The following is an 18154-nucleotide window of genomic DNA, read 5'->3' as shown; positions in this document are numbered from 1 at the left end:
AAACTCTATATAAATTTCAGTTATTTATTTGTATATTAATTTTCCTTTCATCTTTTCCAATGGGGATCAAATAAAAATGGTACTGAGACAAGTTGTCATCTCCCTATATTTTAATGTACAATCCTCTACATATTCAAGTTCTGGTGGCTATAATGTTTGCTCTTGGTAGTTAAGTCAAAGAATGTGATCCCCATTTCTGCAGGATTGTTAAAAATATCCCCAGTACATTTCCAGTAGCAGACAGAACAACCAGGATGTTGTACACCTCTTTCTGTTCTGATATGTTTCTAATTTTCTCTGTTAGGCATTTATATTTTTAATACTTTTGTTCTTTGTAATTTGGAGTTCATGTGGATTTAATAGAGTAACGTCAAAAATATTTTTGGTTCCAAACCATGTCTAGGCAGTTGTGACTGTTCAGTTCTGGAATAGTTCATTTGTTACATTCCCCTTAATAGTTTGAAATTTTTATTTGTAGGATAGGGATTTGTCATTTTTCAGTCCATGAAATGTATTGGTCCTCTCATGCATAATTCTAGCCACCAGGTCATGTCTTGTGAGGTATTCTATAATAGCTAAACTTTTAAATCCTGCAGTGATGTATTTCACAGATTTCACACTTTTCTTTCATAATTTGCATTTATATTTGAGGAAAACTCTCATGTAATATCTGATAATAATGTTGTGGCCCTGGATTTACTTCTCTTTCCATAAACAAATGCATGACTAAGTTATTTATTCAGCAGTTGTTTTTTTTGTGGGAATATCATTGGATGAATTTATGTTTTTATGTTTATATTTTACATGGAAGATCTTTTGGTTCCCTCATTAGAAAGTTATTGAATTAAGTCTTTCCTGGGTTCTATCTGGAGGTGCCCCATTTTTGGTTACAATAGTTCAACAAATCTAATGGGATGTAACCATTCTTATCTTTACTCTTTATTACCTGGTGAAGTGATCTTTGCCTCTGTGAAGATTATTTCTGTAGGTTTTTTACCTGTTTATTATATGCTTTAAGAATGTCTATCAGTTTTCTTACTCCTTTTTTGGCATGGAAATCTTTTTTTGTTTTTTTTTTTGAATTCTGATATCTTCTTTTTATTAATTAATCAATTAATTAATTAATTAATTTATCTATCTATTTATTTATTCATCTATTTATTTATTTATTTATTTGTTTATTTGACATACTTAGTTTTCAGCATTGATTTTCACAAGACTTTGAATTACGAATTTTCTCCCCATTTCTACCCTCCCACCCACTCCAAGATGGCATATTTTCTGGTTGCCCCGTTCCCCAGTCAGCATTCCCTTCTGTCACCCCCCCCATCCCCTTTTCCCTTCCTTTCTTGTAGGGCAAGATAAATTTCTATACCCCATTGCCTGTGTATCTTATTTCCTAGTTGTGTGCAAAAACTTATTTTTTGTTTGTTTTTGAACATCTGTTTTTAAAACTTTGAGTTCCAAATTCTCTCCCCTCTTCCCTCCCCACACACCCTCCCTAAAAAGGCAAGCAATTCAACATAGGCCACATGCATATCATAATGTAAAACCCTTCCACAATACTCATGTAATGAAAGACTAACTATATTTTGCTCCTTCCTAACCTATCCACCTTTATCGAATTTTCTCCCTTGACCCTGTCCCTTTTCGAAAGTGTTTGTTTTTGATTACATCCTCCCCCATCTGTCTTCCCTTCCATAATCCCCCCTTTTTCATCTTCTTCCTCCTTCTTTCCTGTGGGGTAAGATACCCAATTGAGTGTGTATGTTATTCCCTCTTCAGGTCAAATCCAATGAGAGCAAGATTCATTCATTTCCCCTGACCTGCCCCCTCTTCCCTTCTTACAGAACTGCTTTTTCTCGCCACTTTTATGCGAGATAATTTACTCCACTCTATCTCTCCCTTTCTTCCTCTCTCAATACATTCCTCTCTCATCCCTTAATTTGATTTTTTTAGATATCATCCCTTCATATTCAATTCACCCTATGCCCTCTGTTTAGCAAGTCATTGACTTGTTTTTCATGGTTTTCTTGCATCATTCTCATTTCTCTTCCCAATTTTTCCTGTACTTCTCTAACTTGCTTTTCCAAATCCTTTTTGGGCTCTTCCATGGCCTGAGACCAGTTCAGGTTTTTCTTGGAGGCTTTTGATGTAGGCACTTTGACCTTGTTGACTTCTTCTGTCTGTATGTTTTGGTCTTCTTTGTCACCAGAGAAAGATTTCAAAGTCTGAGACTGAATCTGAGTGTGTTTTCACTGACTGTTCATTTTCCCAGCCAACTACTTGACCTTTGAAATTTTTGTTGGGCTATGACTGCTTGTAGAGTAGAGAGTACTATGTCCCAAGTTTGAGGTACTGCGCTACTGTTTTCAGAGCTCCTTCTGCACAGCAAGCTGTGACACACCAGCACTCCTTCTCTCCAAAGAACCACCAACCAGGATAGCGTTCCAGATTCAGGCAGAGCAAAGCAGGCTTTGCAATCCCACTCTAGTCCACCACTTAATTCCTCCCACCAGGTGGGCCTGGGGCCAGAAGCAACTGAAGCTGTAGCTCTGCAGCTGCACCACCTCTGCTGTCCCTGGAGCAGTGGCCAAACTGCGAACTCCTTTCACTTCCTGCAGCTTTTCCCACTAACCTTCTCTGTTGTCTTTGGTGTTTGTGGGTTGAGAAGTCTGCTAACTGCCACAGCTCACTGATTCAGGGCACTAGGGCCTGTTCTGCTGGGCTCCTGGTCTGGTTGGTCCTGCCGCTGCCTACACTGGGCTCTACTCCCCTCTGCTCCCAGCTGCATGCATGATAGACCTCACCTAGCAACCATCCAGGCTTTCCTGGGCTGGAGCCCTGCTTCCCTCTGCTATTTTGTGGGTTATGCAGTTCTAGAATTCATTCAGAGACATTTTTATAGGTTTTGGAAGGGACTTGGCGGGGGAGCTCATGCAAGACCCTGCTTTCCAGCTGCCATTTTGGTTCCGCTCCCTTGGCATGGAAATCTTAATCTTACCATAACTGCAATAGAATGATCATCACTGTCCACTAAAATTGTTTGGATTTTTGTGGTGATACTTTCAAAAACAGTTTTGGTCTATTTTAAAATTCAGAATGTATATACTCAGTCTCATATTTCATAGACATTAACTCCTTTATATATATATTCTTCCCATTCAATTGTGATTTTTGGGTGTCAGTAATCTTCTAAAATATTTAGTCATACCTTTCTCTTTGATATCTTTGTTCATGGACACCAAGGAATGTGTAATTATTGCCTTCATAAATTGTACCTTCATGACCTCTAAATTTGAGCTCAAACTTTTCAAATCAATTTACATTAATTGGAGTCCGAATTATATTCTTTGGCCATTGGAAAAAATATGCCACAAAATGAGGGTGCTCTTCAATGTGTTTTCTATGAAGGTATTATAACTTGATGTCTTCCATGTGCATTAAGCTATTGTATGTGTATGTTGATATTGCACATTGAACAAGGAAGATGTTTTGCTTTTATTTCTTTTTTTAAACTTGTAAACTATTTTTAGTTCTATTGAGGAGAGAAGATAATGAGTTTAAGGCTAGGAAGAACCCTAATGTGCTGGAAGTGTTTCCCTGAAAAATTGCCATTTTTTAATTATTTGCTTTGGATAATATTTTGTTGGTGGTATGTTTTGAATGGTGAACAGTTTTCCACAAAGATTCCAAACATTTTCCTGTCTCTCATGTAATTATTTATTTTTATGTATTTTCATTAGAGAAGTCATGAGTGTAAAAGTGATTCATAGGTCTTTCTTGATCATACTTTGCCTCTTTTAGTTGTCAATGTCATCTACAACCGAAGATTTCTTATAAGATTTGTAGTGGTACTTATGATTTGTTCACATTTATCTTTTCTTATTTTGGTACCGGAATATGAAGGACATCTACTCACTCTGATTTTCTACATGTCAAAATCATCATCATAACTTTCTCTTCTTATTTCCTTTGCCAACATTGTCATTGTCATTATCATTATTAAGATTACCTTAATGGAAGGATGATGAGAGATAAGAGGGAATTTCTTCAGAAACAGGCTATAAAAGATGCCATACTGATTATTAACTAATCCTAACTGCAACCCTAGATTCCCAAAGGTGTAGTTTCCATATCTCACGCTTTGAAAAGTCCTTTCTAAATGTGAGCTATTGAAAGGTAATGGTTAGATCTCTTTAAAATGTTCAAAATATTGTATATACTTCATCTCATTTGATCCTCAGAACAGTAATGCATGGCAAATGCTTTAGATATTATTCCTACTCTATAGAGAAGAAATTCAGATTGAGTGCCCATAATTACAGAGATTCTGAGCATTGAAAATGGAATTTGAAACCATATCTCTCCTGAATCCAAGTCCAACACTTTTTAGGTCTCTGCCTTTGTTTCTTAGGTTTAGGTCAAGAGATATTTACTTCTTGTCTTTGTGTCAAGAAAGCACATTTGCTCACATAATCTCTTATCTAGGGACCTGTCAAATGATATGTAATTCCTGGACCTTTTGTTATTATCTCTACTATTTGCTGTCCAAGTTCTACATAGCCTTTATTTTTACAGGATTTGATCATATCATCCAAATACAAGTTTTCTTCAAGGATGCAGAGATCTCATGTCTTAAGTCCTCTGAATTCTTACATATATTTTGTAGAGAAAAGACATTTCATTTTCATGGCAATCATTTCCTACTGAGGTAAATTAAGGAAGTCTCTTATGTTTTTAATGCCTTGGATTAAAACTACAAAAAATATATTTGCAGACATTTTTTCACAAGTAATTTTGAAATATCCAGGACTAGAAATATTGGCCAACTTTGCAAGAACTTTTCCATACTCAGCAGATGGTACTTTATAGAGAATCACATTTGCTGAATCAAGCCATTGATGGCAAGTCAGAGAAAATTTGTTATCTCTCTTTGTGTTTTGCTTGTGGGAAACAAAGATTGCAGCTTTAAACATGTTCTTCCAGCAAGTTACTGAAAGGGAAAGAAAAAAGCATTTGTGTAAGGAAATTGATAACATCTACTTGTGAAGGAACACCATTTCTGAGATAAAATGTTGAGAGAGCCAATAATAGTTCAGAGCATGAGACAGATAACTGCTCAATAGTTGAATATACTGAGAGTGCTGGTTTGCAGTCAGAGCAACGACAGGTAACAATTGTTATGTCCTACCTGGACATTTGCGAGTAAATTGTTTTTTAGAATTTTAAAGTTTGTAACTGACAAAGTGACAAATCAAATGTGGGACCTACAGGAAAATTGTATAATAATTGTTCAATTCATACCTTATAGAAAGATGGATTTTTTGCACTTTACGTCATAAAGCAACAAGTCACTGACTCCCAGGAGGGTCTAATTAGAGACATTAGAAAATGTTAAGCAGCCAGGAAAATGTTTTGAGAAGAAACTATGGAAAGAGATAGCACAAGAGGCAGGAAAGTAAGCTGAGTACAGAAGTCACAAAATACTGGGAAGAGAAGACAAAGAAGGCTTCTGGATGAGGCAGCTGACCAGCTGACTTTAATTCTTTAGTTGGAAACTTGCTGATTTGAAGATAGACTTTGCTTTGATGATTAATTGAAGAAAAGTTGGAAGCAATATCACAGAGTTCTAGTTAATAGTGAAATATAGTTAAAAACAGTTAAGCCACCTTACTGATATTATAAGCATTGAAAACTTAAATATGTGAGAGCATAAAAGGCATAGCTTGGAGGAAGAGTATAGGATTATGTGAGGATAAATGAAAAGTGACACAGTGACTGAAATATTAGTTTTGCTGTTACATGTCAATAAGTGGACAAATTAACCAAAGTTGAGAAAACATGCTAAAGTAGAGGTGTGGCTACATTTTAAAACCGGTCAAGGAGCTTTGCTGGCCCTTCAGAGGTGTTCCCTTTCTTTCTTTCTGAGAATGTACACTTGTAGCTCCCTGCAGAATGAAAAGGAGATGCAATATTTAAAATGGAGAAATTTGGAGGGGAGAACAGCTAAGAATCAGGGACAGGTATTTTGATGCTCTGTTGTTGTATTTGTGACTATGCACAAGTTTTTGAAAGCAATTTGGAATTCTATACAAGAAGTTACTAAGCCCTATGTACCCTTTGAACCAGTTATATCACTGCTAGGCCTATTCCCTCAAAAAAGATCATATAAAGAGGGAAAGGTCTGTTTTGTTAAAAAAATTATAGCAGCTCTTTCTGTGGTTGTACAAAAACCCTGGAAAATAAGAGAATATCCAACAACTCATTAATGGCTGAATAAATTGTGCTATATGAATGTGGTGGGCTATTACTCCTCTAAGAATTAAGAAATAGATGATTACAAAAGACTTTTATAAATTGATGAAGTCAGAAATGGGCAGATCTAGGAGAGTCATTTATAGAACAGTGTAAAAATAAAGAGCTTTGTGATCCAGGGTGGGAGAATACTGGGTGTGCAAAACTTGTGATGATCCCCAGGCCTCCCAGCCCAGCATGGGAGCCTGTCAGTCTGTTTATCAGGGCTATAGGAGGTAGCAGCACAGCACCTGCAGCCATGCGAGCAATTACTCCTGAAGCTCGCATCCCAGAGTCTAAAGGTTTGAAAATTGCCTTCTTGGACTTCTAGAAGCCATGATGACCATGTAGAATGGCTCTCATCCCTCACTCACCCACCTAGATAATACTCCCTTGAGAGAAACCCTGAAATAGAGGAGCCATAAGTGGGGCTTCAGTAGCCTTTTAGCTTGAGAAGTTGGGGAGAGGGACCTTATCATGGTGGTGGAAGGAGACCAGTGCAGGAAGTCCCAGGAGACTGCATCTCAGCAGAACAGTGGTAGTTCCTGAGCCTTAGGAGGGTGGAGCCAGCAATTATCAACACCAGGCCCCCATACCTGCCTTTGCATAGCCAGGGGAAGTGGCAGACATCAGACATCAGTGCAGAAAATGGCTGTATCACAGTACTAAGAGAAGAGGAGTCTTCCAACAGCCAAAACACCCCCTCTCCCACATCTCACAAAACCAGAGGCTAGAACACATAAAGCCAATAACTATGCCCACAATTCCCTGAACAAGAAGCCTGGGACAGGGCACCCTGAACCCTAGAAGAAGAAATCCACTTTAAAGCCAGGAAAGTTAAACAACATGAAGAAGAACTCCAGGAAACCGAGGACTATTGATTCTTTTTATGGAGACAAGGAAAATCAAAATACCAGTTTGGAAGAGGACAGCATGGATGCTATACCCAGAAACCTCAAAAGGTAATGTGAACTGGTCTCAAGCCCAAAAAGCATTCCTGGAAGTGATCAAGGAGGATTTTAAAAACCAAATTAGAGAGGTTAAAGAAAAAACTGGAAAAAATTCACTAATGAAAACAAATCTTTAAAGAATAAAATTGACAAAATGACTAAGGAGATTCAGAATCTAGTTAGATAAAATGACATCCTGAAAAGCAAAATAAATGAAATGGAATAGGAGGCCCAGAAGTAAAATGAAGACAGCAATTCATTAAAAATTAGAATTGAGCAAGTAGAAGCTAATGAGTCTACGAGGCGTCAAAGTCAGTCAAACAAAATCTAAAGAATGAAAAAATGGAATATCTAATTGGAAAAACAACTAACCTGGAAAATAGATCCAGGAGAGACAATCTAAGAATTGTTGGTCTACCAGAAAGAAAGTATTATGAGGGCAGAGTGTATAATTTCAAAGAGGATCATATATATGTCTGAAAGGTTCAGAACTGCCAGATATAAGGAATTCTCTAGATAGGAGGAAGAAGAATCAAAGTATGTATTTAAACTCCAAAGTAACAGACCCATGAACCAGCATCCCCATTTTGATATTTTGATCAAAAGCTTCCAGGCCCAAAAAGTCTGTCTCACAAGAGTAACCAGGAGGCTAAAGAGAAGCATGATGGTATAAAGCAAAACCATATACATGCTTCCCCTCTATGGTAAAAAGATTACCCACTGGCCTCAAGTCCTTGCTCAGCACTTCTCAATCCACACGTAGGTCAGCTCTGCTACCGGCAGCTCCTGCTTCAGCTTCGGCTGTAGCAGCCTCTGGCTCCAACGGAAGCTGTTTTTAACCACCCGGCTAGCAGCTTCTGCGGGGGTGTAGCTGACACACCGGGGAAGCACAGGTTCTTTCGATCTGCTTAAGCAAGGTGAAGAGGTTGACTGGGAAAGAACAGGTTCTTTTGATCTGCTTAATCAAGGGAAGCAAGGTGAAGGGGCCGACAAGCTTACTTTAATCCAGCATTCAGTCAGTTCAGGGGAAAACACCAGCACCCTGAACTTCAGAACATTCATTTAGTTCAGGAGAAAAAGTCAAACTATTCAAGGGCACTTGTTGACTAAGTGCTAAGGAGCCCATTTTTGGTTACCAACACAGAGAGACAATCTAAGAATTGTTGGTCTACCAGAAAGCCATGATGAAAAAAGAGCCTGAATAGTATCTTTCAAGAAATCATCAAAGATAACTGCCCAGAGGTCCTAGAACCAGAGGGCAAAATAGTCATCAAGAGAAACCACTGATCAAGCCCTGAAAGAGATCCCAAATTGAAAACTCCAAGAAATATTATAGCCAAATTCCAGAATCATCAGGTCAAGGAGAAAATACTGCAAGCAGCCAGAAAGAAACAATTCAAATATTATGGAACTACAGTCAGGATCATGCAGAATCTTTTAGCTTCTACCAAAAAATGACAGGAGAAATTGGACTATGATATTCCAAAAGGCAAAGGAGTTCGGACTACAACTAAGGCTCTTTTTGTAGTGGCAAAGAATTGGAAATCAAGGGGATGTCCCTCAATTGGGAAATCCTGAACAAGTTGTGGCATATGAAGGAAATGGAATACTATTTTGCTTTAAGAAATGGGGAAGATATGGACTTCATAATAACCTGGAAAAACCTACAGGATGTAATGCTGAGTGAGCAGAGCAGAAGCAGGAGAACATTATACACAACCATAGATATATGTATTCTGTGATGACTAACCCTGATAGACTTTGCTCTTCTCAACGATACAAGGTTCAAAGACAACTGCAAAGGACTGATGATGGAGAGAGCTATCTACATCTAAAGAAATAATTATGGAGTCAGAATGCAGATTGAGGCACCCTGTATGCTCTCCATTTTTCCCTTGGTTTTTCTTTTTTTTTTCCTCTTTTTTTTTGTTTCTTCTTTTTCATGATTCATCCATTGGTCATAATTCTTCTTTACAGCTTCATTATTGTGTATTTTAGTTCAATGTGAAGTTATACGTAGAAGATATATCAGATTCCATGCCATCTTGGGGAGGGGGTGAGGAGGGAAGTAAATCAGGAACTCAAAATTATGTGGAAATGAGTGTTGTAAATAAATAATATATAAATAAAGAAATAAAGTTTACACCTCAGAAAAAGTTAAATTAAATATTCATTGATCTCTTTATTTTTTCCTACAAAAGCTCTTTATTCAGTGAAGTTTCTTCTTTTTTATTTCCATTTTTGGTAACTTCTTGTTCGATTTTTCAAGATTTTTATTTTTATTTAAATAAGTGGTTTTAAAGGTTTTTTTTTCTCTAGGAACCATGATGGAGTGCATAGTGGAAGAGGTTGTATCACAGTATGTGGATTATTGCCATGCTGCTCTTACAAAAAGCAAAATTGACTGACATCTGATATTTTAACTCCTTCCTTCATTTATGCATTCCTTTATTCAAAAATCAAAATAAGAATCAACCTGAAGAAATTTATATTTTATTGGAGTTGGATAGACCAATATATACCTATAGAAGTAAGTACAACACATATGTTTGTGTGCGTATATGTGTGTGTGTGGGGGGTTAACATAAGCTCTCATATCCAAATGGTGCCCGAGGGTAGAGGATCTAACTTCTTTAAAACCTTAATATCCCTGGCTTTATTATTATACATGGTAAGGAGGATATTTTCCTCTGGACACCAATACAATAGGATAACTCCATCTAACTACTTTGATTCCATGTTGACAGGAGAACATGGATGTATCTTCCTGAGAGCTCAGTTTGGGACTGTAACCCTCTGATCTCATACTTTGCCTTTATTCTCTGAATCATGTGGAAAAGTCCTAGAGATGGTGGCTGCATAAAATGTTGTTCAAGAGAGAAATTCTCAGAGCAGAGGTTAGAAGAAGATGGGGGACATCCTATGTGTGAATTTAAAGGCTGAGTAGAAGATTGAATCCCTTAGGAGAAAAAAATTAGCTTCTATATTACAGTGTGTAAACATGGACATGTAATGAGTACTCCCTGAAGAGTCTGATTCCAGGGAGAAAACATACTCAATCCTCCCTGTGTTTCCAATATAGTCCACATGAAGATCATATCCAGAATAAAACCTTCAGTTTCCTATCACCTGTTGATTATTGTGACACCTCTAGGCACTATTTCCTCCCCTAAATCTGGAGCACTCCCCAGGTGAAGTCACAGCCACAATCTGTGATCTTTATAGCTCAAAGCATCTCTTAGTTGAGTCAAGAGGCTGAAGTTTATGCTCGGATTGCTTCAGGAGAAAAGAGAGAAGAAGAGGGAGAATCTCTGCTCACCCTTATCAGAATTATTTCTCCTTCACCACCCAGGGGCTCAAAACCGGTAAAGTCCATCACTGAAGTGTCCGGGAAGGAGAAGGGTGAGTGTATAAGGCATTCATTTTTGATTTTTTCCTTTTATTTTGTCCTCCCCGCTTTACCAAGCAGGAGCTTTGAGGATTCTTTAAACTGTGTCCCTAAACGTAGCCACTGACTCATATATAGGTCTTTTGATTTGGTCTAGGGAAGAATGGGGAAGGGAACATGCAAAGATAATGTGGACCTTGACAATATTAGTCGCTCATCTCCATAGGACTCTGTACTCTGAAAAAGGGACTCTGGATTCAGTCTGAAGGCATTTGGGCTTTAAGTCAGAAAGACCTGAGTTCAAACCCAGCTTCAGGCACTAATAAGCTGTGTGACCTTGGACAATGTCACTTAGTCTCGTTTTGCCTCAGTTTCCTCAACTATGAATGGGGTAGGAATAACACCCACTTTCCAGGGTTGTTATGAGGATCAAAGATTTAATATTTGTAAAAGATTTAAGGCAGTGCTTGACATATAACAAGTTCAGTGTCAATGCTCTCAATGATTATTTTTATTGCTAATAACATTATTGTTAATATCATTAATAATTAATATAATGTTAATAATAACATTTTACTATAGGCATTTGCAGAACTCATTGAGGTGTCCAGCATAGGTTATATTGTGGGGCATGGGGAAAATACTCTTATTTTCCTTTTTTCTTTTTGCTCTGGAGTCTGAGGAACATCAACTGTTATTCTACAGGGGAAGTCAGGAACACTTTTCTACGATCATCCAGCTCATGGAGACAGTTGCTCAGCCCTGGATATCTTGGGGAAGATAAGAACAGAATCTGCATGGTATCATGATGATGTTTTCCAGACACTTCTAGAATTGCTTCCTTTTCATAACTGGGGAAGAGGGTTTGTTGTACTTATTTTGCTTCTAGTATAACTTTTTCATCTCCTCATAGATCCTTCTAAAGGAGAATGTCTTTGGAAAATGCCTCTTCAGTGACTGAATTCATCCTTGCTGGCTTAACAGATCAAGCAGAGCTCCAGCTACCCCTATTCCTCCTGTTTATGTGGACTTATGTGATCACTATAGTGGGAAATATGGGATTGATCATTTTAATCAGGATGAATTCTCAGCTTCACACTCCTATGTATTATTTCCTCTTCAACTTATCTTTCATAGATCTCTGCTACTTCTCTGTCTTTACTCCCAAAATGTTGATGAATTTTGTCCTAACCAAAAACATCATCTCTTATTCAGGGTGTATGGCTCAGCTCTATTTCTATTGTTTTTTTGTTATTTCTGAAATCTATATGTTCACAATAATGGCTTATGATCGTTATGTTGCCATCTGTAATCCATTGCTGTATAATGTTACTATGTCCAATCGGGTGTGTTCATGGCTATTGGGTGGGGTATATGTAATGGGGTTTGTTGGTGCCATGGCTCACACTGGATGTATGCTGAGACTGTCCTTCTGTGATGCCAATATCATAAACCACTATATGTGTGACATACTTCCCCTCCTCCAGCTCTCCTGTACCAGCACCTATGTCAATGAACTGGTGGTTTTCATTGTAGTGGGCATTAATCTCATAGTGCCAAGTGTTGCCATCTTCACCTCCTATGCTCTCATCCTATCCAGTATCTTGAGCATTAGCTCCACTGAAGGCAGGTCCAAAGCCTTCAGCACCTGCAGCTCCCACATAGTTGCTGCTGCTCTCTTCTTTGGCTCAGCTTCATTCATGTATCTCAAGCCATCTTCATCAGGGTCCGTGGACCAGGACAAAGTATCTTCAATCTTTTACACAAATGTGGGGCCCATGCTAAACCCCATCATCTATAGTTTGAGGAATAAAGATGTTCAAGCTGCCTTAAGGAAAACATTGAAAAGAAAAATATTTTCCTCAACATGAGCAGGATTTTCACAATGTGAGTTGAATTCAAGGGTCCAAGGTTCCTTTTCTTTTCTTGGTTAATTAAAATTATCTCAGGAAGAAATCTGGGTGAACATAAATAAAGGGCTTGATCCTTCACCTCTCATCCTGGCCAGTAGCTCTAAGTAAGAATGCCTCTATCATACAGCCCTTCAAGTATAACATGGAGTGTAGAGAGTACTACAATTGTCATCTCCCTCCAGGAAAAATGTTGCTTACTGAGAAGTTACTGGAGAGGCAATATCACAGAGTCCTAGTTAATAGTGAAAGGTGGTTAAAAACAGTTAAGCCAACTTACTGATATTATAAGCATTGATGACTTAAATATGTGAGAGTGTTAAATGCATAGCTTGGAAGAAGAGTATAGGATTATGTGAGGATCAATGAAAGGGGACACAGTGACTGAAATATTAGTTTTGCTGTTATATGTCAATGATTGGACACATTAACAAAAGTTGAGAAAGCATGCTAAAGTAGATGTGTGGCTACATTTTAAAACCAGTGAAGGAGCTTTGCTGGCCCTTCAGAGTTGTTCCCTTTCTTACTTTCTCAGAATGCACATTTGCAGCTCCCTGCCAAATGAAAAGGAGATGCAATATTTAAAATGGAGAAATTTGGAGGGGGGAACAGCTAAGAATCAGGGACAGGTATTTTGATGCCCTGTTGTTGTATCTGTGACTATGCATAAGTTTTTGAAAGCAATTTGGAATTCTATACAAGAAGTTACTAAACACTATGTACCCTTTGAACCAGTTATATCACTGCTAGGCCTATTCCCTCAAAAAAGATCATATAAAGAGGGAAAGGTCTGTTTTGTTAAAAAAAGTTATAGCAGCTCTTTCTGTGGTTGTACAAAAACCCTGTTAAATAAGAGAATATCCAACAACTCATTAATGGCTGAATAAATTGTGCTATATGAATGTGGTGGGCTATTACTGCTCTAATAATTGGGAAATGGATGATTAAAAAAGACTTTTATAAATTGATGAAGTGAGAAATGGGCAGATCTAGGAGAGTCATTTATAGAACAGTGTAAAAATAAAGAGCTTTGTGATCCAGGGTGGGAGAATACTGGGTGTGCAAAACTTGTGATGATTCCCAGGCCTCCCAGCCCAGCACAGGAGTCTGTCAGTCTGTTTATCAGGACTACAGGACGCAGCAGTACAGCACCTGCAGCTTTGAGAGAAACTACTCCTGAAGCTCGCATTCCACAGTCTAAAGGTTTGAAAATCACCTTCTTGAACTTCCACAAGCCATGATGACCTGGTAAAATGGCTCTCATCCCTCACTTACCTACCCAGATAATTCTCCCTTGCGAGAAACCCTGAAATAGAGGAGCCAGAAGTGGGGCTTCAGTAGCCCAACAGTGGGAGTTCCTGAGTCCCAGGGAGGTGGAGCCAATAAGGCTCAACATCAAGAACCCAGAGTGCCTTTGCACAGCCCAGGGAAATGGGAGACATCAGCAAAGACAACGGCTGAGACCATGCTAGGGAAAGAAGACACTTCCAGCAGCCAGACCATCCCTTCCCCTCAGCTCACAAAACTAGAGGCCACAGCACACCAAACCAGTAACCAGGGCCAAAATTCCCATCACAAGAATCATGGACAGAGGCCCCTGAGGCCCAGAAGCAGAAATCCACTTTAAAAGGAAAAAGACACAGATAGTAATCATAACTCTGAATGTTAATAGGATGAACTCTCCTATTAAATGGAGGCAGATGGCAAAATGGATTAAAAACCATAATCCTAGAATATGTTGTTTACAAGAATTACATTTGAAACAGGGGGATACACAAAGGGTAAAGGTAAAAAGTTGGAGTAGAATACAGAATGTCCCTAAAGTCTAGACACAGAGAGTAATTACAGCAATGTGGAATTATTGCATCGAGTTCACATGAATCTTGGAAAGGGCATCAACCTTGGCATCACAAATAATGGAAATCATATTGAAGATGTTATTTGTTAATATTCCAATTAAATAAAATGTAGTTGAAAATTTCATACTTTTCATTTCTTGAAAATACGCATTTTTGCCTATGTGTACAGACTTTAGGAACACTGTATATTGTGCTTCAGCTAAAGTAAAAAAAAAGCAGGGATAGCAATCCTAATCTCAGAAAAAGGAAAAGCAAATATAGATCTAATTAAAGGACATAAGGAAGGATGCTATATCCTGCTAAAAGGCACCACAGACAATGAAGCAATATCATTACTTAACATATATGCACCAAGTGGTATAGCAGGCAAATTCTTAGAGGAGAAGTTAAGGAAGTTACAGGTAGAAATAGACAGCAAAAGTATACTAATGGGGGTCCTCAACCTCCCCTTCTCTAAACTTGATAAATCTAACCTCAAAATAAAAGAGAAAGAATTTAAGGAAGTGACCAGAATTTTAGAAAAGGCAGATATGAGAGACTTCTGGAGAAAAGTGAATGGGCATAAAAAGTAGTATACATTTTTCTCAGTAGCACACAGCATACACTCAAAAATTGACCATGTACTAGAGCATAAAAACCTCACAATCCAGTGCAGAAAGGCAGAAATAGTGAATGCATCCTTTTCAGATCATAATGCAACAAAAATTATTTGTTTTTTTATTTAAATTTATTTATTTAACATATTTAGTTTTCATCATTGATTTTCACAAGAGTTTGAATTACAAATTTTCTCCCCGTTTCTACCCTCCCCCCCCTCTCCAAGATGGCATATCTTCTGGTTGCCCTGTTCCATAGTCAGCCCTCCCCTCTATTATCCCACTTCCCTCCCATCCCCCTTTCCCTTACTTTCTTGTAGGGCAAGATAAATTTCTATGCCCTCTGTATCTTATTTTCTAGTTGCATACAAAAACTTTTTTTTTTGTTTTTGAACATCTGTTTTTAAAACTTTGAGTTCCAAATTCTCTCCCCTCTTCTCTTCTCACCTTCCCTCCCTAAGAAGTCAAGCAACTCAACATAGGACACATGTGTAACATTACGTATAACCCTTCCACAATACTCATGTTGTGAAAGACTAACTATATTTTCCTCCTTCCCAACCCATCCCCCTTTATTGAGTTTTCTCCCTTGAGCCTGTCCCCTTTCGAAAGTGTTTGTTTTGGATTACCTCCACCCCATCTGCCCTCCCCTCCATCATCCCCCCCTTTTTTATCTTCCTCCCTCTTCTTTCCTGTGGGGTAAGATACCCAATTGGGTATGTATGATATTCCCTGCTCAGGCCAAATCTGATGAGAGCAAGATTCACTCATTCCCTCCTCACCTGCCCTCTCCCCTCCTCCCTCAGAACTGCTTCCTTTTGCCTCCTTTATGCGAGGTAATCCACCCCATTCTATCTCTCCTTATCTCCCTCTCTAAGTATGTTCCTCTCTCATCCCTTAATTTGATTTTATTTCTTTTAGATATCTTCCCTTCATCTTCAACTCACCCTATGTCTGCTCTCTCTCTCTTTTATATATATATATGTATGTATATATATATGTATATATGTATATATACACACACATATATATACATATATATATATACATACATACACATTCACACACACACACACACACACACACACACACATATATATATATATATATATGTATGTATGTATACATATGAATATTCCCTTCAGCTACCCTAATACTGAGGTCTCATGAATCATACATGTCATCTTTCCATGTAGGAATGTAAACAAAACAGTTCAACTTTAGTAAGTCCTTTGCAGTTTCTGTTTCTTGAGTACATTTTAATGCTTCTCTTGATTCTTGTGTCTGAAAGTCAAATTTTCTATTCAGCTCTGGTCTTTTCACTGAGAAAGCTTGAAAGTCCTCCATTTTATTGAAAGTCCATATTTTGCTTTGGAACATGATACTCAGTTTTGCTGGGTAGCTGATTCTAGGTTTTAATCCTAGCTCCATTGACCTCCAGAATATCGTATTCCAAGCCCTTTGATCTCTTAATGTAGATGCCGCGAGATCTGGGATTATTGTGATTGTGTTTCCACAATACTCAAATTGTTTCTTTCTGGCTGCTTACAGTATTTTCTCCTTGATCTGGGAGCTCTGGAATTTGGCGACAATATTCCTGGGAGATTTCTTTTTGGGATCTATTTGAGGAGGCGATCGATGGATTCTTTCAATTTCTACTTTGCCCTGTGGCTCTAGAATATCAGGGCAGTTCTCCTTGATAATTTCTTGAAAGATGATATCTAGGCTCTTTTTTTTGATCATGGCTTTCAGGTAGTCCAATCATTTTTAAATTATCTCTCCTGGATCTATTTTCCAGGTCAGTGGTTTTTTCCAATGAGATATTTCACATTGTCTTCCATTTTTTCATTCCTTTGGTTCTGTTTTATAATATCTTGATTTCTCATCAAGTCACTAGCTTCCACTTACTCCAATCTAATTTTTAAAGTAGTATTTTCTTCATTGGTCTTTTGGACCTCCTTTTCCATTTTGGCAATTCTGCCTTTCAAGGCATTCTTCTACTCATTGGCTTTTTGGAGCTCTTTTGCCATTTGAGTTAGTCTATTTTTTAAGGTGTTGTTTTCTTCAGTGTATTTTTCAGTATTTTTTTTGGGTCTCCTCTAGCAAGTCATTGACTTGTTTTTCATGGTTTTCTTGCATTCTTCTCATTTCTCTTCCCAATTTTTCCTCTACTTCTCTAACTTGCTTTTCCAAATCATTTTGAACTCTTCCATGGCCTAGGACCAGTTCATGTTTTTCTTGGAGGTTTCTGTTGTAGGCTCTTTGACTTTGTTAACTTCTGTCTGTATGTTTTGGTCTTCTTTGTCACCAAAGAAAGAATGCAAAGTCTGAGACTGAATCTGGGTGCATTTTCACTGCCTGACCATATTCCCGAACAACTAACTTGACTCTTGAGTTTTTTAGTGGGGTATGACTGCTTGTAGACTAAAGAGTTTTATGTTCCACTTTTGGGGGGGAGGTGCCAGCTCTGTCACACCAGCACTACTCCTTCCCCAAGAACCCCCAACCCGGACTGGGCTTAGATCTTCAGCAGGCTGTGCACTCCTGCTCTGATCCACCACTTAATTCCTCCCATCAGGTGGGCCAGGGGCCAGAAGCAGCAGCAGCTGTAGCTGCCCCACCTCCGCTGCCCCAGGGGCTGGAAGCCAAACTGTGAACTCCTTCCACTCCTGCAGCTTTTCCTACTAACCTTCTCTGCTGTTTTTAGTGTTTGTGGGTTGAGAAGTCTGGTATCTGCCGCAGCTCACTGATTCAGGGTGTTAAGGCCCCCTCTGCCCGGCTCCTGGTCTGGTTGGTCCACGCTGCTCAGGCCAGGCTCTGCTCCACTCCGTTCCCAGCTCCCAGCTCCCAGCTCCCAGCTCCGTGTGGGAAAGACCTCACCCAGAGACGATCCAGGCTGTTCTGGGCTGGAGCCCTGCTTCCCTCTGCTGTTTTGTGGGTTCTGCAGTTGTAGAATTAGTTCAGAGCCATTTTTTATAGGTTTTTGGAGCAACTTGGCGGGGACCTCATGCTGGTCCCTGCTTTCCCGCCACCATCTTGACTCCGCCCCCAACAAAAATTATTTGTAATAAAGGACCATGGAAAGACAAACTAAAAATTAATTGGAAACTAAATAATCTAATCCTAAAGAGTGAGTGGGCCAAATAACAAATCA

General features: G+C 38.6%; 1 protein-coding gene across 2 annotated transcripts; it reads left to right on the top strand.

Moving 5' to 3' along the window:
- Nucleotides 1-7719: 7719 nt before the first annotated feature.
- Nucleotides 7720-12506, top strand: LOC118837970 (olfactory receptor 8B3-like). 2 transcript variants are annotated; one of them, XM_036745134.1, is made up of 2 exons: nt 7720-7730; nt 11561-12506. In XM_036745134.1, the coding sequence occupies exons 1-2, from the start codon at nt 7720-7722 to the stop codon at nt 12504-12506; spliced, it is 957 nt and encodes a 318-aa protein (XP_036601029.1). The 2 variants fall into 2 exon arrangements, with proteins under 2 accessions (XP_036601029.1, XP_036601030.1); XM_036745135.1 differs by lacking the exon at nt 7720-7730 and adding an exon at nt 9572-9579 and having other exon boundaries at nt 11564-12506.
- The last annotated feature ends 5648 nt before the right edge of the window (nt 12507-18154 follow it).

This window comes from Trichosurus vulpecula, chromosome 2 (genome assembly GCF_011100635.1).
Source record: "Trichosurus vulpecula isolate mTriVul1 chromosome 2, mTriVul1.pri, whole genome shotgun sequence".
NCBI lineage: Eukaryota > Metazoa > Chordata > Mammalia > Diprotodontia > Phalangeridae > Trichosurus > Trichosurus vulpecula.
The sequence above is the reverse complement of the archived record's forward strand: the minus strand, read 5'-3'. Positions and strand labels throughout refer to the sequence as shown.